At 47.3% G+C, this 27,954-nt stretch overlaps 1 protein-coding gene across 2 annotated transcripts; it reads left to right on the forward strand.

The window, feature by feature from the left end:
* Positions 1-278: 278 nt before the first annotated feature.
* On the forward strand, positions 279-27,565 carry LOC120017444 (serine/threonine-protein phosphatase 2A 55 kDa regulatory subunit B delta isoform). 2 transcript variants are annotated; one of them, XM_038960192.1, is made up of 10 exons: positions 279-461; positions 718-792; positions 12,223-12,320; positions 12,523-12,688; positions 12,899-13,011; positions 15,367-15,544; positions 16,146-16,310; positions 18,629-18,798; positions 21,851-21,942; positions 26,198-27,565. In XM_038960192.1, the coding sequence occupies exons 1-10, from the start codon at positions 455-457 to the stop codon at positions 26,475-26,477; spliced, it is 1,344 nt and encodes a 447-aa protein (XP_038816120.1). In that variant the 5' UTR covers positions 279-454; the 3' UTR covers positions 26,478-27,565. The 2 variants fall into 2 exon arrangements, with proteins under 2 accessions (XP_038816120.1, XP_038816119.1); XM_038960191.1 differs by lacking the exon at positions 279-461 and adding an exon at positions 533-630.
* Positions 27,566-27,954: the final 389 nt, after the last annotated feature.

Raw genomic sequence — 27,954 nt, forward strand, 5'->3', positions numbered from 1 at the left:
TATATCTCTTAGATTTCGATGCCTATGACAATGTCTCTGACTTTGTGTCGAATGTCTTTATCAAAGTATGAAACAAGAAAATGATGTTTTGCAAAAACATTGGCTGGTCATTATGGGGGAAAACACACAGATCATAGTCCACTTTCCCACGCCTGTATCTGTCAGCTCGCCAAGGCCCTGCGAAACTGCGCATAAACGGTGCACTTCTGAGGCGGTCGAGGGCCTGAAATAGACTTTGGAAGCGTCTAAATGACGTCACTGTGTCATGTCGACTGTCAATGTGCGCCATTTTGGATTGAAAAAAAATAAAAATCACGGGCATTTCTGTAAGCCCATATTCACGAGTCTAATAACTGTTTCCTTGTAATAACCTGTACTGAAATTACAATCCTTACAACTCAAATCACTATCGGAAGACCCCCCAAAGAAGCCAGTTCTGTTGCAGAAAGTGGCAATGGCAGGTAAGGTTGACAACTTTGTAGGCGGGGGCCCTACACTGTTCTCACGCATCAGCGCGGCCTAAAAGCATTGCAAGTTTCTTGGCTAGCAAGCAACCGATCAGCTCTGAGAATGTGTGCCAAATTACACTCCATAGTTAGCTAGTTGCTATGTTGAAGTACACATTTAAAGGTGGGAATTGTTCCTCTGTGTTTCTATAACATCTGCTAATATTTATTGCCTATTTATTCACCTTATTCAATTTGTGATGTTTTGTAGGTGTCGGAGGAGGGAACGATTTCCAATGGTGCTTCTCTCAAGTGAAGGGAGCCATAGACGAGGATGTGGCTGAAGGTAAAGCTCGTTTCCATTTCAACAGATAGATGAACATTTTGAATGTTATTCATTGACCTAATCACGGGTGTTTTGTGCACGCTAACGTTAGCAAGCTAGTAACGTCGCTAATACAGAAGGTTGCTAGTTAACTATCTAGCTAGCCTAGTGCCTAAGTTGGCAGCATTCAAACCTTGTTAACTCGCTAGCTAGATGACTTGCTAGGCTAGCCAGTTATGGCTATTTAGGGGAGCTGTCTAGTTAGCTGTAAGTACTATTGTTTTGGCTAGCTAGGTGTTAGGTGGTTGACCTATGTAGTTATTACAAGCACGTGGTTGGTTAACAACAGTTGTTCCCTCTTCACCAGGCAGAACAAGGTCAGATATTTTCTATCCACATCTCACTAAACATAGGCTTTAACTATATAGTTATATACCTATAGCTGTGAAAACACTGCAAGATCTTGTAACACTGTCAGTGTTGGTGTGAAAGAGAATCGTGGATACATTGCCCTGCACACCCCTGTTATCTAAGATTAGGATGTAGCTACACATTGATCTGGCCTGTAAGGCCTGCTATTGGCTGCCAGTGTGAAGGCTGACAGATATGGTGATGCTGGTCCCTCTGGTTTAAAATAAGGGGTGTCTCAGACATATAAGGGTGCCTTCCTGACTGTACAGTACGATACACACTGTACTGTGAGGGGACCTGTGGAACTAGCTAATCACCTTGGTCTCTCAAAGTGGAAAGACGTATGTTTATGTCTGTACAGGACTATCTTTGCTGCACTACTGTGATACTGATTCTGAAGCTATTCGGTTGTGTCGTTTGGGACGAGGACTACTTGTCGTACTGACATTATATTTTGCACCACAATTAATCGTCTGTTTTTGAAGAGAGGGATTGGTCTGTGTATCTGTTGTGCACTGGCAGGGGGCACACTGTCCTGGGGCATCCCAGGAGAAAGGGCAGGAGGGATACTGCTGTGCTGCTGTCAGCTGGTCGTTTCCGGCTCCTCTCCTCTTCACTGCTGCTTTGTTATAAATAATCCAGTGGCCTTGCTGTGAGATGTGGCGCTAAAACAGACACAGAGAGAGAGAGAGAGCCCCCAGCATCACAGAGAGAGAGAGAGCCCCCAGCATCACAGTGAGAGAGAGAGCCCCCAGCATCACAGTGAGAGAGAGAGCCCCCAGCATCACAGGGAGAGAGAGAGCCCCCAGCATCACAGGGAGAGAGAGAGCCCCCAGCATCACAGGGAGAGAGAGAGCCCCCAGCATCACAGGGAGAGAGAGAGCCCCCAGCATCACAGGGAGAGAGAGAGCCCCCAGCATCACAGGGAGAGAGAGAGCCCCCAGCATCACGGGGAGAGAGAGAGAGCCCCCAGCATCACGGGGAGAGAGAGAGAGCCCCCAGCATCACGGGGAGAGAGAGAGAGCCCCCAGCATCACGGGGAGAGAGAGAGAGCCCCCAGCATCACGGGGAGAGAGAGAGAGCCCCCAGCATCACGGGGAGGGAGAGAGACCCCCCCCCAGCATCACGGGGAGGGAGAAAGACCCCCCCCCAGCATCACGAGGAGAGAGAGAGCCCCCTCCCCAGCATAACGGGGAGAGAGAGAGCCCCCTCCCCAGCATGACGGGGAGAGAGAGCCCCCTCCCCAGCATGACGGGGAGAGAGAGCCCCCTCCCAGCATGACGGGGAGAGAGAGCCCCCTCCCAGCATGACGGGGAGAGAGCCGACTCCCAGCATGACGGGGAGAGAGAGCCCCCACCCCCCAGCATGACGGGGAGAGAGCCCCCTCCATGATGAGAGCGCGCCCCCAGCATGATGGGGGGAGAGAGAGAGAGCGCGACCCCAGCATGATGGGGGGAGAGAGAGAGAGCCCCCACCCCCCAGCATGACGGGGAGAGAGCCCCCTCCATGATGAGAGCGCGCCCCCAGCATGACGGGGAGAGAGAGAGAGCGCGCCCCCAGCATGACGGGGAGAGAGAGAGAGAGCCCCCACCCCCCAGCATGACGGGGGGAGAGAGAGAGCGCGCCCCCAGCATGACGGGGGGAGAGAGAGAGAGCGCCCCCAGCATGACGGGGGTAGAGAGAGAGAGAGAGCCCCCAGCATGACGGGGGGAGAGAGAGAGAGCGCGCCCCCAGCATGACGGGGAGAGAGAGCGCGCCCCCAACATGACGGGGAGAGAGAGAGCGCGCCCCCAGCATGACGGGGAGAGAGAGAGAGAGCGCGCCCCCAGCATGATGGGGAGAGAGAGAGAGAGAGCGCCCCCAGCATGATGGGGAGAGAGAGAGAGAGAGAGCGCCCCCAGCATGACGGGGAGAGAGAGAGAGAGAGAGCGCGCCCCCAGCATGACGGGGAGAGAGAGAGAGAGCGCGCCCCCAGCATGACGGGGAGAGAGAGAGAGAGCGCGCCCCCAGCATGACGGGGAGAGAGAGAGAGAGCGCGCCCCCAGCATGACGGGGAGAGAGAGAGAGAGCGCGCCCCCAGCATGACGGGGGGAGAGAGAGAGCGCGCCCCCAGCATGACGGGGGGAGAGAGAGAGCGCGCACCCAGCATGACGGGGAGAGAGAGGGCGCCCCCAGCATGACGGGGAGAGAGAGAGAGCGCCCCCAACATGACGGGGGTAGAGAGAGAGAGAGCGCCCCCAGCATGACGGGGAGAGAGAGAGAGCGCCCCCCCAGCATGACGGGGAGAGAGAGAGAGGGCGCCCCCAGCATGACGGGGAGAGAGAGAGCGCCCCCCCAGCATGACGGGGAGAGAGAGAGAGGGCGCCCCCAGCATGACGGGGAGAGAGAGAGAGCGCCCCCAGCATGACGGAGAGAGAGAGCCCCCACCATGACGGGGAGAGAGAGAGAGAGCCCCCCCCCCCCAGCATGACGGGGGGGAGAGAGAGAGAGAGCGCGCCCCCAGCATGACGGGGGGAGAGAGAGAGCGCGCCCCCAGCATGACGGGGAGAGAGAGAGAGAGAGAGCGCCCCCAGCATGACGGGGAGAGAGAGCACGCCCCCAGCATGACGGGGGTAGAGAGAGAGAGAGAGAGAGCGCCCCCAGCATGACGGGGGTAGAGAGAGAGAGAGAGAGCGCCCCCAGCATGACGGGGAGAGAGAGAGAGCGCGCCCCCAGCATGACGGGGGTAGAGAGAGAGAGAGCGCCCCCAGCATGACGGGGAGAGAGAGAGAGCGCGCCCCCAGCATGACGGGGGGAGAGAGAGAGCGCGCCCCCAGCATGACGGAGGGAGAGAGAGAGCGCGCCCCCAGCATGACGGGGAGAGAGAGAGAGCGCGCCCCCAGCATGACGGGGAGAGAGAGAGCGCCCCCAGCATGACGGGGGGAGAGAGAGAGCGCGCCCCCAGCATGACGGGGAGAGAGAGCGCGCCCCCAGCATGACGGGGAGAGAGAGAGCGCGCCCCCAGCATGACGGGGAGAGAGAGAGCGCGCCCCCAGCATGACGGGGAGAGAGAGAGAGAGAGAGCGCGCCCCCAACATGACGGGGGGAGAGAGAGAGAGCGCGCCCCCAGCATGACGGAGGGAGAGAGAGAGCGCGCCCCCAGCATGACGGGGGGAGAGAGAGAGAGCGCCCCCAGCATGACGGGGGGAGAGAGCGCGCCCCCAGCATGATGGGGAGAGAGAGAGAGAGAGGGCGCCCCCAGCATGACGGGGGTAGAGAGAGAGAGAGCGCCCCCAGCATGACGGGGGGAGAGAGAGCGCGCCCCCAGCATGACGGGGAGAGAGAGAGAGAGCGCGCCCCCAGCATGACGGGGGGAGAGAGAGAGCGCGCCCCCAGCATGACGGGGAGAGGGAGAGAGCGCCCCCAGCATGACGGGGGGAGAGAGAGAGCGCGCCCCCAGCATGACGGGGAGAGGGAGAGAGCGCCCCCAGCATGACGGGGGGAGAGAGAGAGCGCGCCCCCAGCATGACGGGGAGAGAGAGAGCGCGCCCCCAGCATGACGGGGAGAGAGAGAGAGAGCGCGCCCCCAGCAGCACAGAGGGGCCATCTGAATCTTTCCTGCCCAGTCATCCATACTGCAGCCTCTCTCTATTCTTCATGAACAAGCCATACATGTGCATGAAGACTGAAACAATAAAGAAACCCTCATTTTCATTCTCGGCAAAAGCTTTTCGCTACGTTATTTCCTAATGAATACGACCCCTGGCTCTGCGTCATCATACAGTCTTCAGCAGCACAGACAGTAAATAGATTTCCCTTGCTGCAGTCCTGTTGTACAGGCTGTGCTTAGATCTTCCATGGCTGAGTGCACTTCCCTGATGTCAGCTGCATCTTTTAACCAAGGAATAGAGTCCTAGTACCTCTTTATAATAGGCTACAGGGGCGCTGCACTGCGCCCGACCCATTGGCTTCCAGCCCAAACGGGGGGGGGGTTGTGAGCATAGAGACATATTAGTTATCTGTAAGTTAATGTACAACAAAGTACGTCTTATCAAAGACTCCAGTCACCCAAGTCATAGACTGTTTTCTCTGCTACCGCACGGCAAGTGTGTCACGTGAACACGTAAGGTGTGATGTCACGTGAACCCGTAAGGTGTGATGTCACGTGAACCCGTAAGGTGTGATGTCACGTGAACCCGTAAGGTGTGATGTCACGTGAACCCGTAAGGTGTGATGTCACGTGACCCCGTAAGGTGTGATGTCACGTGACCCCGTAAGGTGTGATGTCACGTGACCCCGTAAGGTGTGAGGTCACGTGAACCCGTAAGGTGTGAGGTCACGTGAACCCGTAAGGTGTGAGGTCACGTGAACCCGCAAGGTGTGAGGTCACGTGACCCCGCAAGGTGTGAGGTCACGTGAACCCGTAAGGTGAGATGTCACGTGAACCCGTAAGGTGAGATGTCACGTGAACCCGTAAGGTGTGACGTCACGTGAACCCGTAAGGTGTGACGTCACGTGAACCCGTAAGGTGTGACGTCACGTGAACCCGTAAGGTGTGAGGTCACGTGAACCCGTAAGGTGTGAGGTCACGTGAACCCGTAAGGTGTGAGGTCACGTGAACCCGTAAGGTGTGAGGTCACGTGACCCCGCAAGGTGTGAGGTCACGTGAACCCGTAAGGTGAGATGTCACGTGAACCCGTAAGGTGAGATGTCACGTGAACCCGTAAGGTGTGACGTCACGTGAACCCGTAAGGTGTGACGTCACGTGAACCCGTAAGGTGTGACGTCACGTGAACCCGTAAGGTGTGACGTCACGTGAACCCGTAAGGTGTGACGTCACGTGAACCCGTAAGGTGTGACGTCACGTGAACCCGTAAGGTGTGACGTCACGTGAACCCGTAAGGTGTGACGTCACGTGAACCCGTAAGGTGTGACGTCACGTGAACCCGTAAGGTGTGACGTCACGTGAACCCGTAAGGTGTGACGTCACGTGAACCCGTAAGGTGTGACGTCACGTGAACCCGTAAGGTGTGACGTCACGTGAACCCGTAAGGTGTGACGTCACGTGAACCCGTAAGGTGTGACGTCACGTGAACCCGTAAGGTGTGACGTCACGTGAACCCGTAAGGTGTGACGTCACGTGAACCCGTAAGGTGTGACGTCACGTGAACCCGTAAGGTGTGAGGTCACGTGAACCCGTAAGGTGTGAGGTCACGTGAACCCGTAAGGTGTGAGGTCACGTGAACCCGTAAGGTGTGAGGTCACGTGACCCCGCAAGGTGTGATGTCACGTGAACCCGTAAGGTGAGATGTGATCTTAATGGCTAGCTAGAGAGACATGACTGGAATAGACACTACTGTGTTCACTCACAGGATTTTATCCAATCAAGTAGGTTTTCAAATCAAATGTTATTTGTCATCATGCTTGCTAAGCAACCGGTGTAGACTAACAGTGAAATGCTTATTGACGGACCCTTCCCAACAACGCAGAGAGAAAGATTAACAAATAATAGAAGGATAAGAACATGAGAAATAAATGGGTACCAGTACCAAGTCATATGTGCAGGGGTAGAGGTGATAACTTGGCTGTATACACAGGGTACCAGTACCAAGTCATATGTGCAGGGGTAGAGGTGATAACTTGGCTGTATACACAGGGTACCAGTACCAAGTCATATGTGCAGGGGTAGAGGTAAGGGAGGTAGATATGTACATATAGGTAGGGGTAAAGTGACTAGGCATCAGGATAGATTATAGACAGTAGCAGCAGCGTACGTGATGAGTCATAAGAGTTTGTGCAAAATGGGATCAATGCAGAAAGTCCAGGTAGCTGTTTGGTTAACTATTCATCAGTCTTGTGGCCCGGGGGGGTAGAAGATGTTCAGGGCTCTGTTGGTCCCAGGTGCATCGTTACTGCTTGCTATGTGAATGCAGATAGTCCAGGTAGCTGTTTGGTTAACTATTCATCAGTCTTGTGGCCCGGGGGGGTAGAAGATGTTCAGGGTTCTGTTGGTCCCAGGTGCATCGTTACTGCTTGCTATGTGAATGCAGAGAGAATAGTCTGACTTCAATGGCTGGAGACTTTAACCATTTTTAGGGCCTTCCTCTGAACCGCCTGGTATAGAATGCTTGAATTACAGAGAGCTCTGCCCCAGGGATGTACTGGGTGGATTACAGAGAGCTCTGCCCCAGGGATGTACTGGGTGGATTACAGAGAGCTCTGCCCCAGGGATGTACTGGGTGGATTACAGAGAGCTCTGCCCCAGGGATGTACTGGGTGGATTACAGAGAGCTCTGCCCCAGGGATGTACTGGGTGGATTACAGAGAGCTCTGCCCCAGGGATGTACTGGGTGGATTACAGAGAGCTCTGCCCCAGGGATGTACTGGGTGGATTACAGAGAGCTCTGCCCCAGGGATGTACTGGGTGGATTACAGAGAGCTCTGCCCCAGGGATGTACTGGGTGGATTACAGAGAGCTCTGCCCCAGGGATGTACTGGGTGGATTACAGAGAGCTCTGCCCCAGGGATGTACTGGGTGGATTACAGAGAGCTCTGCCCCAGGGATGTACTGGGTGGATTACAGAGAGCTCTGCCCCAGGGATGTACTGGGTGGATTACAGAGAGCTCTGCCCCAGGGATGTACTGGGTGGATTACAGAGAGCTCTGCCCCAGGGATGTACTGGGTGGATTACAGAGAGCTGTGCCCCAGGGATGTACTGGGTGGATTACAGAGAGCTCTGCCCCAGGGATGTACTGGGTGGATTACAGAGAGCTCTGCCCCAGGGATGTACTGGGTGGATTACAGAGAGCTCTGCCCCAGGGATGTACTGGGTGGATTACAGAGAGCTCTGCCCCAGGGATGTACTGGGTGGATTACAGAGAGCTCTGCCCCAGGGATGTACTGGGTGGATTACAGAGAGCTCTGCCCCAGGGATGTACTGGGTGGATTACAGAGAGCTCTGCCCCAGGGATGTACTGGGTGGATTACAGAGAGCTCTGCCCCAGGGATGTACTGGGTGGATTACAGAGAGCTCTGCCCCAGGGATGTACTGGGTGGATTACAGAGAGCTCTGCCCCAGGGATGTACTGGGTGGATTACAGAGAGCTCTGCCCCAGGGATGTACTGGGTGGATTACAGAGAGCTCTGCCCCAGGGATGTACTGGGTTGTATGCACTACCCTCTGTGGTTCCTTGCGATCAAATACCAAGCAGTTGCCATACCAAGCGGTGAGGCAGCCGGTCAAGATTCTCTCAATAGTGAAGCTGTATAAACTTTTTGATGATCTGAAGGCCCATGCCAAATATTTTTCACCTCCTGAGGGGAAAGAGGTGTTGCCGGGCCTTCTTCACGTCTGTGTTGGTGTGTGTGTGTGGACCATTATAATTCCTTAGTGATGTGGACACCGAGGATCTCAAAGCTGTCGACCCGCTCCACTACAGCCACGTGGATGTGGATGGGGGCGTGCTCAGCTCTCCGTTTCCTGTCCTCCACGATCAGCTCCTTTTTTGTCATTTTAGGGCGCCATCCAATAGTGAGAGTTAATACTGTGTTTCTAGACTTGTAGTTATTACTTATTGTTTCTAGGCTTGTAGTTATTACTTATTGTTTCTAGGCTTGGGCTATATGGTATAAACACTATATTTTGAAATACAGAAGGTATGATTTTTTTCAATACTGTTTGAAAAAATAAATAGATATATTTTTAAGTTGAGTATAATTATAAGAAATCTAGGATGTTAAATAAATGATCCAGCTCAAGGCTCCAGCTATGCATTTGGTTTGCTAAGTGGCTGGATGTGAAGATGAATCGTCTTGGTTACAGCAGAGACGATACAGAAGCGGTATGAACATCTGCGTACCGCCCAACCCTTAATTGTGCCATTTTGGAACAGTTTGAGTGTTTTTATTGACTGTAGTAGGTCAGGTGTTTTGCTGCGCCACCCAGTAGTTGTAGTAAGTCATCTTGGTTGGAACCTCTTGGCTGTTGATTGTTAAAGCTGTGTTGTGAATACAGTATCTGCTTTAGAGCCATATAAATAAATATATAAACACACACCTTTTATTTTAGAAGTTTTGCCTGATTTCCGTTTTCTCCATTTAGTTTTTCTTTGGCTTTTCCTTATCAATCATACTTAAACAAATAAACAAACAACAATGAGATGATTAAACCACATCAGGAGACTACTTTTCAGGTCTGGGGAAAAATATAGGAAATAGATTTTTTAGATGTAGTCACCCTTTAATTCCACTGTGCACCAGCCAGGAACTGTTTGGTTAGCGATGTTTCTGTAGCGCTCGTGTGATTTGCAGAGTTTGCAAAACAATTGGCCGCTGTATTGATACAAATAATCATGATATCATTTTGCCGGGTAGCCCATAGGCTACTTTATAATGAACATTTTAATTGAGAAGGTTTTTGGGAAAAGCTTTTCCATCATTAGCATCATCACTAACGGCTTCACAAAGTGTAGACATGCGCCCGCACACACACACCAGTGTTTCCCTTATAGTCATTAGCGGTGGCTGGCCGCGGTGGGTGGCTGGCCGCGGTGGGTGGCTGGCCGCGGTGGGTGGCTGGCCGCGGTGGCTGGCCGCGGTGGCTGGCCGCGGTGGGTGGCTGGCCGCGGTGGGTGGCTGGCCGCGGTGGCGAACATTTTAGCTTGTCAGGATAAAGAAGGATTTTTAATAAGCCTGAAGGCAATTGAGACATGGATTGTGTATGTGTGCCATTCAAAGGGTGACTGGGCAAGACAAAAGATGCCTTTGAACGGGGTGTGGTAGTAGGTGCCAGGCTCACTGGTTTGTGTCAAGAACTGCAACGCTGCTGTTTTTCACACTCAACAGTTTCCTGTGTGTATCAAGAATGATCCACCACCCAAAGGACATCCAGCTAACTTGATACAACTGTGGGAAGCATTGGACTCAACATGGGCCAGAATCCCTGTGGAACGCTTTGACACCTTGTAGTCCATGCCCACAAATTCTGGCTGTTCTGAGGGCAAAAGAGGGTGCAACTCAATATTAGGAAGGTGTTCCTAATGTTTTGTACACTCTTATGTATATACGGGGCATTCAAAAAGTATTCAGACCCCTTGACTTTTTACCCAAAAAATTACTTTACAGCCTTACTCTAAAATTGATTAAATAAAAAATAAAAAAATCAATCCACACACAATACTCCATAATGATGAAGCAAAAAACAGGTTTTTAGACATTTTTGCAAATGTGTTAAAAAAAAAAGTTAAAAAATGCTGTGGGGATGATTTTCAGCAGCAGGGACTGGGAGACTAGTCAGGATCAAGGGAAATATGAATGGAACAAAATACAGAGAGATCCTTGATGAAAATCTGCTCAGGACCTCATACTGGGATAAAGGTTCACCTTCCAACAGGTCAAAGACCCTAAGCACACAGCCAAGACAATGCAGGTGTGGCTTCGGGACAAGATTCTGAATGTTCTTAAGTTGCCCAGACAGAGCCCGCACTTGAACCCGATCGAACATCTCTGGAGAGACCTAAAAATAGCTGTATAGCAACGCTCCCCATCCCACCAGACAGACTGATAGGATCTGCAGAGAAGAATGAGAGAGACTCTCCAAATAGATGTGTGCCAAGCTTGTAGCGTCATAACCAAGAAGACTCAAGGCTGTAATCACTGCCAAAGGCGCTTCAACAAAGTACTGAGTATAGGGTCTGAATATTTATGTAAACACAAATGTTTTTTTTGCAAAAATGTTTTCTGTGTAGATTGCTGCTGATAAATGTTTTATTTAATCCATTTTAGAATACGGCTGTAATGTAATGAAATGTGTAAAAAGTCAAGGGGACTGAATACTTTTCAAAGGCACTTTATATTTTAAGATCATCTTTGAGAACTAACAACCACAAAAAAAAACTACAGACACTCTGACAGCATAAGCCATGGCAAAATGTGTAGAATTACAGGAAATTAGCTTTTAAAAGAAGAAAAATGTTGCTACTGTGGCCAAGAGGAAGGCTGAACATCTTTGGCAGTGGACTTCAGAGAGTAATTTATAGCCTCGCTAGCCTACTTCCTGTATCGAGCATATTACGTATTTATCAGGAGACTAGCATGGCTCATGGTTTGTTTTGTCTTGCTGTGAGGCCAAGTCTCCCACTGAGCTGCTAGTGTTGTTGCCGTGGGTTCTCCACCCGACACAGCCAGAAGACGACTGGCCACCCCTCACAGCCTGGTTCTTCTCTAGGTTTCTTCCTAGGTTCTGGCCTTTCTAGGTAGTTTTTCCTAGCCACCGTGCTTATACAGCTGCATTGCTTGCTGTTTGGGGTTTTAGGCTGGGTTTCTGTACAGCACTTTGAGATATCAGCTGATGTAAGAAGGGCTTTATGAATACATTTGATTTGATTTGGTTGTTTTGTGTTGTCATTATTCCCCCAGTGAGCTGTTAGTGTTGTTGCAGTGGGTTGTGTTGTCATTATTCCCCCAGTGAGCTGCTAGTGTTGTTACAGTGGGTTGTGTTGTCATTATTCCCCCAGTGAGCTGCTAGTGTTGTTACAGTGGGTTGTGTTGTCATTATTCCCCCAGTGAGCTGTTAGTGTTGTTGCAGTGGGTTGTGTTGTCATTATTCCCCCAGTGAGCTGCTAGTGTTGTTGCAGTGGGTTGTGTTGTAATTATTCCCCCAGTGAGCTGCTAGTGTTGTTGCAGTGGGTTGTGTTGTCATTATTCCCCCAGTGAGCTGTTAGTGTTGTTACAGTGGGTTGTGTTGTCATTATTCCCCCAGTGAGCTGCTAGTGTTGTTACAGTGGGTTGTGTTGTCATTATTCCCCCAGTGAGCTGCTAGTGTTGTTGATGGGGTTCAGGCCTGTACTGAGTGGGGAATGTTCATTAGGCCCCGCTCTTTATAATATGATTGAAAAGCCCACTGCCACGTCAGACTGGTCATCAATGATATTGATCATGTTTTTGTTTTGTGACGTAGACCCAACCCGTGTTACTGTGTGTCTTAAGTTCAGGTTTATTTATCAAAAAACAGCCTACGTGAAATGTTACTCACTCATGACCTTTTTGTTGTTGTCTCTCAGCCGACATAATCTCAACGGTTGAGTTTAACTATTCTGGAGATCTACTAGCAACAGGAGACAAAGGAGGTCGGGTCGTCATATTCCAACGGGAACAAGAGGTCAGTTAACTATCAAACAACCATAAATCAATCGGGGGAACAACGACGTTTAAGACTAAATCGCACCTTGAAAACAACATTAGTCGGATTCACCTTTTAATGTAGCATAATGTACAAAATCCTATTTATTTATTTTTTTAAGTGCATTGTGGTGGTTGTAAAATATAGTCGTACTAATAATGAGCTGGTTTATTTCTTTCAGAGTAAAAACCGTCCTCATTCCAGAGGAGAATACAATGTGTACAGCACTTTCCAGAGCCACGAACCCGAGTTTGACTATTTGAAAAGCTTAGAAATCGAGGAGAAAATCAACAAAATAAGATGGTTACCCCAACAAAACGCTGCGCACTCTCTGCTCTCAACAAACGGTAAGTCGCGGTGCTCTCGTTCATATTTCTGATTCCATTAGGTCAAGGTGATGATGCTTTTCAGCGCCACAGACGTTCCAAGGAAATGCACTGAATGTTGAACTGTAAATGTAGCTTTAACCCCTTTCCTCTGAAGTCTTTCTACAGACGGAAGGCCAACGTGACTGTAAATCTGTGCGAACACTGACGTTGGCTTTTTTCACAACCCAGACAAGACCATCAAGCTGTGGAAAATCAGCCAACGGGACAAAAGAGCAGAAGGCTACAACTTGAAAGACGAGGATGGAAGACTGAGAGATCCTTTTAGAATCACGTCGTTACGGGTACGACTCATCTTGTTCATCACCGTTTACCTGATTATAGTTTTGAATGATCCCGTTCAGGGAATTTCTTTTTAAAAACGCGTAAAGTATTTGGAGTGAAAATGTGAGGGAGAAAATTCACGGTCTGATATTAACCCGCCGTTCGTTCTCCGTTTGTTAGACGCAGTGTGTTTTAGGAACCGCCTGCCGTTCGTTCTCCGTTCGTTAGACGCAGTGTGTTTTAGGAACCGCCCGCCGTTCGTTCTCCGTTCGTTAGACGCAGTGTGTTTTAGGAACCGCCCGCCGTTCGTTCTCCGTTCGTTAGACGCAGTGTGTTTTAGGAACCGCCCGCCGTTCGTTCTCCGTTCGTTAGACGCAGTGTGTTTTAGGAACCGCCCGCCGTTCGTTCTCCGTTCGTTAGACGCAGTGTGTTTTAGGAACCGCCCGCCGTTCGTTCTCCGTTCGTTAGACGCAGTGTGTTTTAGGAACCGCCCGCGGTTCGTTCTCCGTTCGTTAGACGCAGTGTGTTTTAGGAACCGCCCGCCGTTGGCCGTTCTGACTGCTGACATTTTCACAAGTTTGGACAAGTGGAATCAGTTTGCACTCGGTTCGCAAATTACGTCCGGCACTCTGTTCAGAGGTGCCAAGTACTCTTGGCCGGCAAACACCACCAGTGTGTCCGTGCCTTTTTTAAACAGTGATTATGTCATCCCTTCTGATCCATCTCGCATATGATTGATTACCTGATATATGATTGACATATTATTGATATTTGTTAGTAAAAAAAAAAAAAAAATCATTTAAAAGTAAAAAAAAACAAAAATCATTTAAAAGTGTATAATATCCAGTTCCTTCAGAAAGCACTCACACCGCGGTGGCTCCTTGCCACAGCCCGAACCCAACACGGACCGAACTGTGATCCCATAGTTTAATTCATCTTTTAAATATATATTTTAATAAATATCCACTGTTGCTAAATTATTACCAGAGGTGGGTTGCTAAATTATTGACGCCCCAAAAATATGGAACATTAAATCATATTTCTGCCCACTTTGAAGAGGCTAGAACTATCCACTTACTTTTCCTCTGCCAACAAGACTAGTAACGAACAGCAAATCAGACAACCCCATAGTAACACGGGAAACTGTTGAGCGTGAAAAACCCAGCAGCGTTGCAGTTCTTGACCCAAACCAGTGCGCCTGGCACCTACGGCCATACGTCGTTCAAAGGCACTTAAATATTTTGTCTTGCCCATTCACCCTCTGAATGGCACATATGCACAATCCATGTCTCAAGGCTTAAAAATCCTTGTTTAACCTGTCTCCTCCCCATCATCTACACTGATTTGAAGTGGAGTTAACAAGTTACATCAATAAGGGATCATAGCTTTCACCTGGATTCACCTGGTCAGTCTGTCATGGAAAGAGCAGGTGTTGTTAATGTTTTGTCCACTCAGTGTATGTCTGCTACAGAGGGAAAGGAGAGAGCAGGTGTTCTTAATGTTTTGTCCACTCAGTGTATGTCTGCTACAGAGGGAAAGGAGAGAGCAGGTGTTCTTAATGTTTTGTCCACTCAGTGTATGTCTGCTACAGAGGGAAAGGAGAGAGCAGGTGTTCTTAATGTTTTGTCCACTCAGTGTATGTCTGCTACAGAGGGAAAGGAGAGAGCAGGTGTTCTTAATGTTTTGTCCACTCAGTGTATGTCTGCTACAGAGGGAAAGGAGAGAGCAGGTGTTCTTAATGTTTTGTCCACTCAGTGTATGTCTGCTACAGAGGGAAAGGAGAGAGCAGGTGTTCTTAATGTTTTGTCCACTCAGTGTACGTCTGCTACAGAGGGAAAGGAGAGAGCAGGTGTTCTTAATGTTTTGTCCACTCAGTGTATGTCTGCTACAGAGGGAAAGGAGAGCGCAGGAGAAAATTAGTTTTGATCAGTCATGGAAATAAAAGTTATGAAAACATGTTGGCTCACTATTTTAAAATAGAAGATGGATAACTAGCAATAGGATGAAAATCCAGTATATCTGGCGTATGTACAACCAACTAGCACCCGCTAACGTTATCCAGCTAAATAAAGTGTGTATATATATAAATATAATATATCTCGCAATATTATATATCGATACTTTGACTCAAAATATATATTTTGAAAAATATATATGAAAAATATATATTTTGAAAAATATATATGAAAAATATATATTTTGAAAAATAAAAAATATATATTTTGAAAAAATATATATATAAGTAAGTATAATATTGCGATAACTAACTCCCCCCTTCTTCACTACTCCATGTATTTGTCATGTTCAGAAAATGAGCGACCTGCATGGTTTTTAAAGGTAGCGTTATCTTGATAATAAATGATGCTTTGTTCCAGGTGCCTGTGCTGCTGCCCATGGACCGGATGGTGGAGGCTAGCCCACGGAGGATATTCGCTAACGCACACACATATCACATCAATTCCATCTCTGTAAATAGTGATCATGAAACATACCTTTCAGCCGATGATCTCAGGGTTAACCTCTGGCACTTAGAAATCACAGATAGAAGTTTTAGTATCCTTTTTAAGCATAAAGAATACACAACATTTAATTTAAATGTCAAGATTTGTGTGTGTGTTTGTACCTGTGAGTATGTCTACCTGTGAGTGTGTCTACCTGTGAGTGTGTGTCTACCTGTGAGTGTGTCTACCTGTGAGTGTGTCTACCTGTGAGTGTGTGTCTACCTGTGAGTGTGTGTCTACCTGTGAGTGTGTCTACCTGTGAGTGTGTCTACCTGTGAGTGTGTGTCTACCTGTGAGTGTGTGTCTACCTGTGAGTGTGTGTCTACCTGTGAGTGTGTGTCTACCTGTGAGTGTGTGTCTACCTGTGAGTGTGTGTCTACCTGTGAGTGTGTGTCTACCTGTGAGTGTGTCTACCTGTGAGAGTGTGTCTACCTGTGAGTGTGTGTCTACCTGTGAGTGTGTGTCTACCTGTGAGTGTGTGTCTACCTGTGAGTGTGTGTCTACCTGTGAGTGTGTGTCTACCTGTGAGTGTGTGTCTACCTGTGTCTACCTGTGAGTGTGTATGTACCCGTTTGTGTGTGTACCTGTTTGTGTCTATGCCCTTGCCATGTCTTGGTGGTGTTGATCCTTGATCGTGCCCCCCCCCCCCCCAGACATTGTAGATATAAAGCCTGCCAATATGGAGGAGCTGACAGAAGTCATCACAGCTGCAGAGTGCCATCCACACCAGTGTAATGTATTTGTGTACAGTAGCAGCAAGGGGACCATCCGCCTCTGTGACATGCGGGCTGCTGCCCTCTGTGATAGGCAAAGCAAATGTAAGTCAATAATATCGTTGGGTAAAACTTTACATAAATGTCATTGTTTTAGATAGAATAATATACTGAACCCAAAGAAAATGTAAACGCAACTTCTTCAAACTGACTTACAGTTCATATAAAGGAAATCAGTCAATTGAAATGAATTCATTAGGTCCTAATCTATGGATTTCACATGACTGGGAATACAGATATGCATCTGTTGGTCACAGACACCTTTAAATCAAAGTAGGGGTGTGGATCAGAAAACCAGTCAGTATCTGGTGTGACCACCACTTGCCTCATGCAGCGCGACACATCTCCTTCACATAGAGTTGATCAGGCTGTTGATTGTGGCCTGTGGAATGTTGTTCCACTCCTCTTCATTGGCTGTGTGAAGTTTCTGGATTATCTAGGCAAAGGAGAAATACTCACTAACGGATGTAAATTTGAGAGAAATAAGCTTTTTGTTTGCGTATGGAAAATTTCTGGGATCTTCTATTTCCGACTCATGAAACATGTTGCGTTTTATATATTTTTTGTTCAGTGTTTATGCGCCATTTAGGAGACGCTTTTATCCACAGTGACATACAGTCATGCATGTATACAGTGAACGTCCATCCAGTTACTTGCAGGTGCACCTGGGTTTCTACAGTATTACTAGAGCCCTGATAGGACAGGAGCACCAGAGTTGAGTTTTGATAACAGGTTGCAGGAATTACTAGCTAGAATTACTAGCAACAACATGGAGCCACCATCAGTCGATTCTTGTAAAAATGGCAATTCTGAACACGCTTACCTGTACCTATGTTTGTCTTGTACAACTGCGGCCCTTCCGCAGGATGCTGAAATTCATACTTTTAATAAAAAACGTTTAGCAGATACGACCAACCGACTGTTTCCTCATTACTACGTCAAACTGAGATTCACTTGGGTCCCTGCTATCCGGGATCCTTTGGATGTCCGTACCCCATTTTGAAGTTGACATTTTCAATGCTAGGCTGTGGACATCCCAAGGATAGCAGGTAGCACGGTACCCAATTGAATCTCACCTTGCATAGTAAGAGCAACGCGGGAAAGGTCGGTGGTTGTATTCGCTAAGAGTATGAATTTCAGCACCCTGGGGAAGGGCCACAGGTCTACAGGATAAGTGTAGGTACCGGTGTTATGCCGAAAAATACATTCTGGCAGTGGGGAGATTTTCAGCACCCTGGGGAAGGGCCACAGGTCTACAGGATAAGTGTAGGTACCGGTGTTATGCCGAAAAATACATTCTGGCAGTGGGGAGATTTTCAGCACCCTGGGGAAGGGCCACAGGTCTACAGGATAAGTGTAGGTACCGGTGTTATGCCGAAAAATACATTCTGGCAGTGGGGAGATTTTCAGCACCCTGGGGAAGGGCCACAGGTCTACAGGATAAGCGTAGGTACCGGTGTAATGCCGAAAAATACATTCTGGCACAATTTTCTGCACAACACCGGTAAGTGTTTTAAGAATTGCAATTTTTTTGTTGTTGCAAGAATCGACTGATGGTGGCTCGTTGTTGTTGCTGGCAAATCCTGCAACCTGTTATCAAAACTCAACTCGACATAAGAGAACGGAGTTGAGCGTTCCTCAAACTAAGTCAGATGTGTTTTCACGTAAACAGCTTGTATGTGTTTTCACGTAAACAGCTTGTATGTGTTTTCACGTAAACAACAGCTTGTATGTGTTTTCACGTAAACAGCTTGTATGTGTTTTCACGATAGTTTCCCTCTGATGTCAGCAGGTGATGACGTAACAAACGTCATGATGTAATCCGCGTTGTACCCTCTCAGCTCATTAGGGTAGCGGGACAACTGTCAGGGAATATAGGCTTTTGTTTTCAGGCTGATAGAGAGCTTTCGTTGTTTATTTATAGACTAGGATGTATAATGCATTATGATGCGGTTATAAAGCGTTGTAAGACTTGTCATGAACATGAACGATTCCTCTAACGTCTTGATTCATTTATCATGTAATGATTCTTCAGTTGAATGACAGTAAGGCTCATACATGGTTATAACAAGTTATAAAGCTTTATACCTGCAGGCTTTAGGTAAAGTGTAACCTCTCTTCTGTCTGTTTTCTAGGAGCTAGATGTAGGCATGTGTTTTTGATACTAACGTGGTCCTGTGTGCCTCAGTTTGGTAGATCGTGGTGCTTGCAATGCCAGGATTGAGGCTTTGATTACCAGGGCCACCCATACAATAACATGTCTGCATGCATGACTTAAGTCACTTGAGATAATAGCATCTGCTATCTGGACTATACGTTGCTGTTTTAATGGACTGGTTTGGAATGGTTTATTTGTTTCTCAGTCTTCGAGGAGCCAGAGGACCCGAGCAGCCGGTCCTTCTTCTCAGAGATCATCTCCTCCATATCGGATGTGAAGTTCAGCCACAGCGGCCGGTACATGATGACCAGAGACTACCTGTCAGTCAAGGTGTGGGATCTGAACATGGAAAACCGGCCTGTGGAGACTTACCAGGTACTGACTGGAACTTTACCTGTAGAGACCTACCTATAGAAACCTGTCTGTAGAGATTTACCAGGTACTGACTGGAACTTTACCTGTAGAGACCTGCCACCTACTGACTGGAACTTTACCTGTAGAGACCTGCCACCTACTGACTGGAACTTTACCTGTAGAGACCTGCCACCTACTGACTGGAACTTTACCTGTAGAGACCTGCCAGGTACTGACTGGAACTTTACCTGTAGAGACCTACCTGTAGAAACCTGTCTGTAGAGACTTACCAGGTACTGACTGGAACTTTACCTATAGAGACCTGCCAGGTACTTACTGGAACTTTACCTGTAGAGACCTGCCAGGTACTGACTGGAACTTTACCTGTAGAGACCTGCCACCTACTGACTGGAACTTGACCTGTAGAGACCTGCTAGGTACTGACTGGAACTTTACCTGTAGAGACCTGCCAGGTACTGACTGGAACTTTACCTGTAGAGACCTGCCACCTACTGACTGGAACTTTACCTGTAGAGACCTGCCAGGTACTGACTGGAACTTTACCTGTAGAGACCTGCCACCTACTGACTGGAACTTTACCCGTAGAGACCTGCTAGGTACTGACTGGAACTTTACCTGTAGAGACCTGCCAGGTACTGACTGGAACTTGACCTGTAGAGACCTGCCACCTACTGACTGGAACTTTACCTGTAGAGACCTGCTAGGTACTGACTGGAACTTTACCTGTAGAGACCTGCCAGGTACTGACTGGAACTTGACCTGTAGAGACCTGCCAGGTACTGACTGGAACTTTACCTGTAGAGACCTGCCACGTACTGACTGGAACTTTACCTGTAGAGACCTGCCACCTACTGACTGGAACTTTACCTGTAGAGACCTGCCAGGTAATGACTGGAACTTTACCTGTAGAGACCTGCCAGGTACTGACTGGAACTTTACCTGTAGAGACCCGCCAGGTACTGACTGGAACTTTACCTGTAGAGACCTGCCAGGTACTGACTGGAACTTTACCTGTAGAGACCTGCCAGGTACTGACTGGAACTTTACCTGTAGAGACCTGCCTGTAGAGACCTGCCACCTACTGACTGGAACTTTACCTGTAGAGACCTGCCACCTACTGACTGGAACTTTACCTGTAGAGACCTGCCAGGTACTGACTGGAACTTTACCTGTAGAAACCCGCCAGGTACTGACTGGAACTTTACCTGTAGAGACCCGCCACCTACTGACTGGAACTTGACCTGTAGAGACCCGCCAGGTACTGACTGGAACTTGACCTGTAGAGACCCGCCAGGTACTGACTGGAACTTGACCTGTAGAGACCCGCCAGGTACTGACTGGAACTTGACCTGTAGAGACCCGCCAGGTACTGACTGGAACTTGACCTGTAGAGACCCGCCAGGTACTGACTGGAACTTTACCTGTAGAGACCCGCCAGGTACTGACTGGAACTTGACCTGTAGAGACCCGCCAGGTACTGACTGGAACTTGACCTGTAGAGACCCGCCAGGTACTGACTGGAACTTGACCTGTAGAGACCCGCCAGGTACTGACTGGAACTTGACCTGTAGAGACCCGCCAGGTACTGACTGGAACTTTACCTGTAGAGACCCGCCAGGTACTGACTGGAACTTTACCTGTAGAGACCCGCCAGGTACTGACTGGAACTTGACCTACATTCCTCTGGCTATAGAGCACTACGTTATAGTACGTTGTGTAGTATGTTTTCATCACATTTTGAATGAATTGCAGTGGTAGGAAAACAGACAGAAACAATATGTATAATGAACAAAAATATAAACCCAACATGCAACACTTTTACAGTTCATATGAGGAAATCAGTCAATTGAAATAAATCCAATAGGCCCTGATCTATAGATTTCACATGACTAGGCAGGGGCTTAGCCATGGATGGGCCTGGGAGGGCATAGGTCCACCCACTGGGGAGCCAGGTCCACCCACTGGGGAGCCAGGTCCACCCACTGGGGAGCCAGGACCACCCACTGGGGAGCCAGGTCCACCCACTGGGGAGCCAGGTCCACCCACTGGGGAGCCAGGTCCAGCCACTGGGGAGCCAGGTCCAGCCACTGGGGAGCCAGGCCCAGCCACTGGGGAGCCAGGTCCACCCACTGGGGAGCCAGGTCCACCCACTGGGGAGCCAGGTCCACCCACTGGGGAGCCAGGTCCACCCACTGGGGAGCCAGGTCCACCCACTGGGGAGCCAGGTCCACCCACTGGGGAGCCAGGCCCAGGTCCACCCACTGGGGAGCCAGTTCCACCCACTGGGGAGCCAGTTCCACCCACTGGGGAACCAGGTCCAGCTAGTCAGAATTACTTTTTTCCTCACAAGGGCTTTATTACAGACAGAAATACTCCTCAGTTTCATCAGCTGTCTGGGTGGCTGGTCTCAGACGATCCCACAGGTGAAGAAGCCGGATGTGGAGGTCCTGGGCTGGCTTGGTTACATGTGGCCTGCTGTTGTGAGGCCGGTTGGACATACTGCCAAATTCTCTAAAACGATGTTGGCGGCTTATGGTAGAGAAATGAACATGCAATTCTCTGGCAACAGCTCTGGTGGACATTCCTGCAGTCAGCATGCCAATTGCACGCTTTCTCAAAACTTGAGATATCTGTGGCATTGTGTTGGGTGACAAAACTGCACATTTTAGTGGCCTTTTATTGTCCCCAGCACAAGGTTCACCTGTGTAATGAGCGTGTTTAATCAGTTTCTTACTATATACCACACCTGTCAGGTGGATAGATTATCTTGGCAAAGGAGAAATGCACAGGGATGTAAACAAATTTGTGCACAACATTTGAGAGAAATACGCTTTTTGTGCGTATGGAACATTTCTGGAATCTTTTATTTCAGCTCCTGAAACATGGGACCAACACTTTACATGTTGCATTTTATATTTTTGTTCAGTGTATATATGTTATTTTTGTTAAATCTTTTAAATTCTTGTCTCAAGATTGAAAGACACATTCTTCCTAAAGGCCAAATAAATGAACTGATCCGAACTGTTTTTCAATGTGTTTATTTTGTATATAGGTGCACGAGTACCTGCGTAGCAAGCTCTGCTCACTGTATGAAAACGACTGCATCTTCGACAAGTTCGAGTGCTGCTGGAACGGTTCTGACAGGTACCACAACACACTGGACTTTAGAATCAGTTGGAAAGTTATATACCGTCTCACAAATGGACCCACAACACACAAATAACAAACACCTGCATTACAATCAACGGCTGTATATACAAAGCCCTGGATCACCTGACACCATTCATTCCTATGTGAAGACTCAACGGCACATTGAAGATCAAATAGTCGGTTAAGATGGCGTCTCATGGAGACATAACATGCGCCGTTTGGGCTACTACAGGAAGTGATGCAGGCTAGTGCAGCGCTGCCCCTCTCATTGAGTAACTCTAGTTGAAGGCTGGCCAGGGTACTGCAGGCTGCCATTAGTGTGTGATTCTTAAATAACCGGTTCAAGGACATACATCTGGTCTGTTAAAGCAATTATTGATACCATGATTGTCATCTAAACATTTTTTTTACACTAAGATTGACCACAAAGATTGATGTTTTTCCATTCATTATAATGTGTTATTCTGTTTTCTGAGAACAACGTCTGCAGTACCGCAGTCGGCCTTGAATTTCCGTGGTTTCAATGAGGGGGGGGGGGCAGTCGTTCTCCCCTGATTACAATTCATACCTGCAATGATGACTCTACAACATTACCCTTCTAGAACCATGATGACGTTACAACATTACCCTTCTAGAACCATGACGACGTTACACTATTACTCTTCTCGAGCCATGACGATGTTACAACATTACCCTTCTAGAACCATGATGACGTTACAACATTACTCTTCTAGAACCATGATGACGTTACAGCATTACTCTTCTAGAACCATGATGACGTTACAGCATTACTCTTCTAGAACCATGACGACGTTACACCATTACCCTTCTAGAACCATGATGACGTAACAACATTACCCTTCTAGAACCATGATGACGTAACAACATTACCCTTCTAGAACCATGATGACGTAACAACATTACCCCTCTAGAACCATGCCGTTACAGCATTACCCTTCTAGAACCATGATGGCGTTACGACATTACCCTTCTAGAACATGATGCCGTTACAGCATTACCCTTCTAGAACCATGATGATGTTACACCATTACCATTCTAGAACCATGCCGTTACACCATTGCCCTTCTAGAACCATGATGACGTAACAACATTACCCTTCTAGAACCATGATGACGTAACAACAGTACCCTTCTAGAACCATGATGACGTAACAACATTACCCCTCTCGAACCATGACGTTACAACATTACCCTTCTAGAACCATGATGGCGTTACAACATTACCCTTCTAGAACCATGATGACGTTACAACATTACCCTTCTAGAACCATGATGACGTTACAGCATTACCCTTCTAGAACCATGATGATGTTACACCATTACCCTTCTAGAACCATGCCGTTACACCATTGCCCTTCTAGAACCATGATGACGTTACACCATTACCCTTCTAGAACCATGATGACGTAACAACATTACCCTTCTAGAACCATGATGACGTAACAACATTACCCTTCTAGAACCATGATGACATAACAACATTACCCCTCTAGAACCATGACGTTACAACATTACCCTTCTAGAACCATGATGACGTTACGACATTACCCTTCTAGAACATGATGACGTTACAGCATTACCCTTCTAGAACCATGATGACGTTACAACATTACCCTTCTAGAACCATGATGACGTTACAACATTACCCTTCTAGAACCATGATGACGTTACAACATTACCCTTCTAGAACCATGCCATTACACCATTACCCTTCTAGAACCATGATGACATTGCAACATTACCCTTCTAGAACCATGATGACGTTACAACATTACCCTTCTAGAACCATGATGCCGTTACATTACCCTTCTAGAACCATGATGACGTTACAACATCACCCTTCTAGAACCATGATGACGTTACAACATCACCCTTCTAGAACCATGATGACGTTACAACATTACTCTTCTAGAACCATGATGACGTTACAACATTACCCTTCTAGAACCATGATGACGTTACAACATTACCCTTCTAGAACCATGATGACGTTACAGCATTACTCTTCTAGAACCATGACGACGTTACACCATTACCCTTCTAGAACCATGATGACGTAACAACATTACCCTTCTAGAACCATGATGACATTGCAACATTACCCTTCTAGAACCATGATGACGTTACAACATTACCCTTCTAGAACCATGATGACGTTACAACATTACCCTTCTAGAACCATGATGACTTTACAACATCACCCTTCTAGAACCATGATGACGTTACAACATCACCCTTCTAGAACCATGATGACGTTACAACATCACCCTTCTAGAACCATGATGACGTTACAACATCACCCTTCTAGAACCATGATGACGTTACAACATTACTCTTCTAGAACCATGATGACGTTACAACATTACCCTTCTAGAACCATGATGACGTTACAACATTACCCTTCTAGAACCATGATGACGTTACAGCATTACTCTTCTAGAACCATGACGACGTTACACCATTACCCTTCTAGAACCATGATGATGTAACAACATTACCCTTCTAGAACCATGATGACGTAACAACATTACCCCTCTAGAACCATGACGTTACAACATTACCCTTCTAGAACCATGATGACGTTACAACATTACCCTTCTAGAACCATGATGACGTTACAACATTACCCTTCTAGAAACATGATGGTGTTACAACATTACCCTTCTAGAACCATGACGTTACACCATTACCCTTCTAGAACCATGATGACGTTACAACATTCCCTTCTAGAACCATGCCGTTACAGCATTACCCTTCTAGAACCATGACGATGTTACAACATTGCTCTTCTAGAACCATGTTGACGTTACACCAATACCCTTCTAGAACCATGATGATGTTACACCATTACCCTTCTAGAACCATGATGATGTAACACCATTACCCCTCTAGAACCATGATGACGTTACAACATTACCCTTCTAGAACCATGATGACGTTACACCATTACCCTTCTAGAACCATGATGACGTTACAACATTACCCTTCTAGAACCATGATGACGTTACAACATTACCCTTCTAGAACCATGATGACGTTACAACATTACCCTTCTAGAACCATGATGACGTTACAACATCACCCTTCTAGAACCATGATGACGTTACAACATTACCCTTCTAGAACCATGATGACGTTACAACATTACCCTTCTAGAACCATGATGACGTTACAACATTACTCTTCTAGAACTATGATGACGTTACAACATTACTCTTCTAGAACCATGATGACGTTACAACATTACCCTTCTAGAACCATGACGTTGCAACATTACCCTTCTAGAACCATGACGGCACAACATTACCCTTCTAGAACCATGATGACGTTACAACATTACCCTTCTAGAACCATGGCGTTATAACATTACCCTTCTAGAACCATGATGCCGTTACAACATTACCCTTCTAGAACCATGACGATGTTACAACATTGCTCTTCTAGAACCATGACGATGTTACACCATTACCCTTCTAGAACCATGATGACGTTACACCATTACCCTTCTAGAACCATGATGACGTAACACCATTACCCCTCTAGAACCATGATGGTGTTACAACATTACCCTTCTAGAACCATGATGACGTTACAACATTACCCTTCTAGAACCATGCCGTTACAACATTACCCTTCTAGAACCATGACGATGTTACAACATTGCCCTTCTAGAACCATGACGATGTTACAACATTGCTCTTCTAGAACCATGATGATGTTATACCATTACCCTTCTAGAACCATTTTGACGTTACACCATTACCCTTCTAGAACCATGCCGTTACAACATTGCCCTTCTAGAACCATGAAGACGTTACAACATTACCCTTCTAGAACCATGATGCCGTTACAACATTACCCTTCTAGAACCATGATGACGTTACGACATTACCTTTCTAGAACCATGACGACGTTACCCTTCTAGAACCATGATGACGTTACAACATTACCCTTCTAGAACCATGATGACGTTACCCTTCTAGAACCATGATGACATTACAACTTACTCTTACCACTTTGATGTGTTGCTTTCTTTACACTAGATAAATAAATACAATGTCAATTCTTTATCTAGTATTTTTGTTCAGCACCGAATTTCTATTTAATAATAGGTCTTGTAATAATACATGGTATTTATATAGCGCTTTTCAAGGACCCAAAATCACTTTACAATTGTAGACATTTTTGGGATGTTCAGTTGACCTTGTTTTGCTGTTCCTCCTCCCCAGTGCCATCATGACGGGCTCGTACAACAACTTCTTCCGGATGTTTGACCGGAACACGCGGAGGGACATCACGCTGGAGGCCTCTAGAGAGAACAGTAAACCTCGGGCCATCCTGAAGGCCCGCAAGGTGTCCACCGGGGGGAAGAGGAAGAAGGACGAGATCAGCGTAGACAGTCTGGACTTCAACAAGAAGATCTTACACACCGCCTGGCACCCAAAGGAGAACGTCATCGCTGTCGCCGCCACCAACAACCTCTACATATTCCAGGACAAGATCAACTAAACTTAACAATCTTCCCCCCCGAAACTGTTCCGACCCTCCCCGACCCCAGCCATCATACCTACCTACCGCGAATGGACAGAAATCTTGTACGTTACATAGTTAAGAATAGTCGTTACATCTGTTTAAAGAAACAACAGCAGCCTTGTCTGTCCTCCTCACGAAGAAGAAATGTGATGCACTTGTTTCGTTGTGTAGCCAGCCAGCCAGACGCCTGGTCGCCTGCTGGAGTCAGACGGCCTGTTTCTTTTAGAGTCTGAGGTGTTTGGTTGGTTGGTTTGCGTCCTGTCTCGTTGTGAGGGCAGACAGAGGCAGGCAGGAGCCCCAGGTCTGACTCTGGACAGACTAGCCCGGGCCTGACTGCAGCAGAAATATCGATGGACAGCACTCAACAAAAGAGGCCAAAAAATGTCCGTTTAAAGTTTCGTGTATTTATTTAAAAGTCTGAGCCTTGTTTTACTTCCTATGATTTGACGACACATTATGGAATAAGGAGGAAAGATGTTGTGTTGAAGTCAGAATGAGATATTAGTCTCTTAACTGTAAATCTGGGCCTTGGAGAAACTGAAATGAAATTAGCTTAATTAAGTAGGGTTGCAAATTCCCAGGTAACTTTCCTAAAAATTCCCAGGTAACTTTCCTAAAAATTCCCAGGTAACTTTCCAGAAAATCCCATTTGGACGATTCCCAGAATCGGAAAAGGAATGAGCAGGAAATTATCCAGGAATCCTGCAACTAGGATGTTGGGAAAGTTAGGGGAAATGTAGCAGCCTTACTGGTAACATTCCTCCTCCCTGGCCGACTCTCAGGCCTCCGTGTTGGACCTTGTTAAGCTCTTGAACACAGGTCTCCATGTTGGACCTTGTTAAGCTCTTGAACACAGGTCTCCATGTTGGACCTTGTTAAGCTCTTGAACACAGGTCTCCATGTTTGGTCAGTGGACAATTGTTTTTGGTTATTTTTAGTTTTTGGTTATTTTTTATCCTCTTTTTTCTCTCTCTCATGTATAATAACATTTGACTCATTGACTGTATCTATATAACCACACCGTCTGGTGTCAACCACTTAATAAAAGTAACGAAAACCACAACGACGAGACGCGTTTGTACATTCTGAAATTAATCTGGGTTTCTTATGTTCTACTTTGCGTGTCATTTGGTAGATGTGAACAGTCAACCTACTGGTCTTTTCTAAGGCACCTGATTGGCCATTCTCCGTTATTAGGCAGCTCACTACTGGAGCTTGTGAGAATCCTGTTATTGGCTCTGTCATTTTTTTTTTTTTTTTTTTTTTTATTGAACTAGGCAAGTCAGTTAAAAACAAATTCTTATTATCAATGACAGCCTAGGAACAGTGGGTTAAACTGCCTTGTCCAGGGGCAGAACGACAGATTTTACCTTGTCAGCTCGGGGATTTGATCTAACAACCTTTCTAGCAACTAGCCCAACGCTCTAACCACTAGGCTACCTGCTCTAACCAC

Source organism: Salvelinus namaycush, chromosome 22 (assembly GCF_016432855.1).
Source record: "Salvelinus namaycush isolate Seneca chromosome 22, SaNama_1.0, whole genome shotgun sequence".
Classification (NCBI taxonomy): Eukaryota; Metazoa; Chordata; class Actinopteri; order Salmoniformes; family Salmonidae; genus Salvelinus; species Salvelinus namaycush.

Coding starts and splice junctions, on each gene's coding strand:
- LOC120017444 (XM_038960191.1), top strand. CDS start 609: ATGTTGAAGTACACATTTAAAG. Junction 12,689..12,898: donor CTCTCTGCTCTCAACAAACG/GTAAGTCGCGGT, acceptor TTCACAACCCAG/ACAAGACCATCAAGCTGTGG. Junction 18,799..21,850: donor GGCCTGTGGAGACTTACCAG/GTACTGACTGGA, acceptor TTTTGTATATAG/GTGCACGAGTACCTGCGTAG.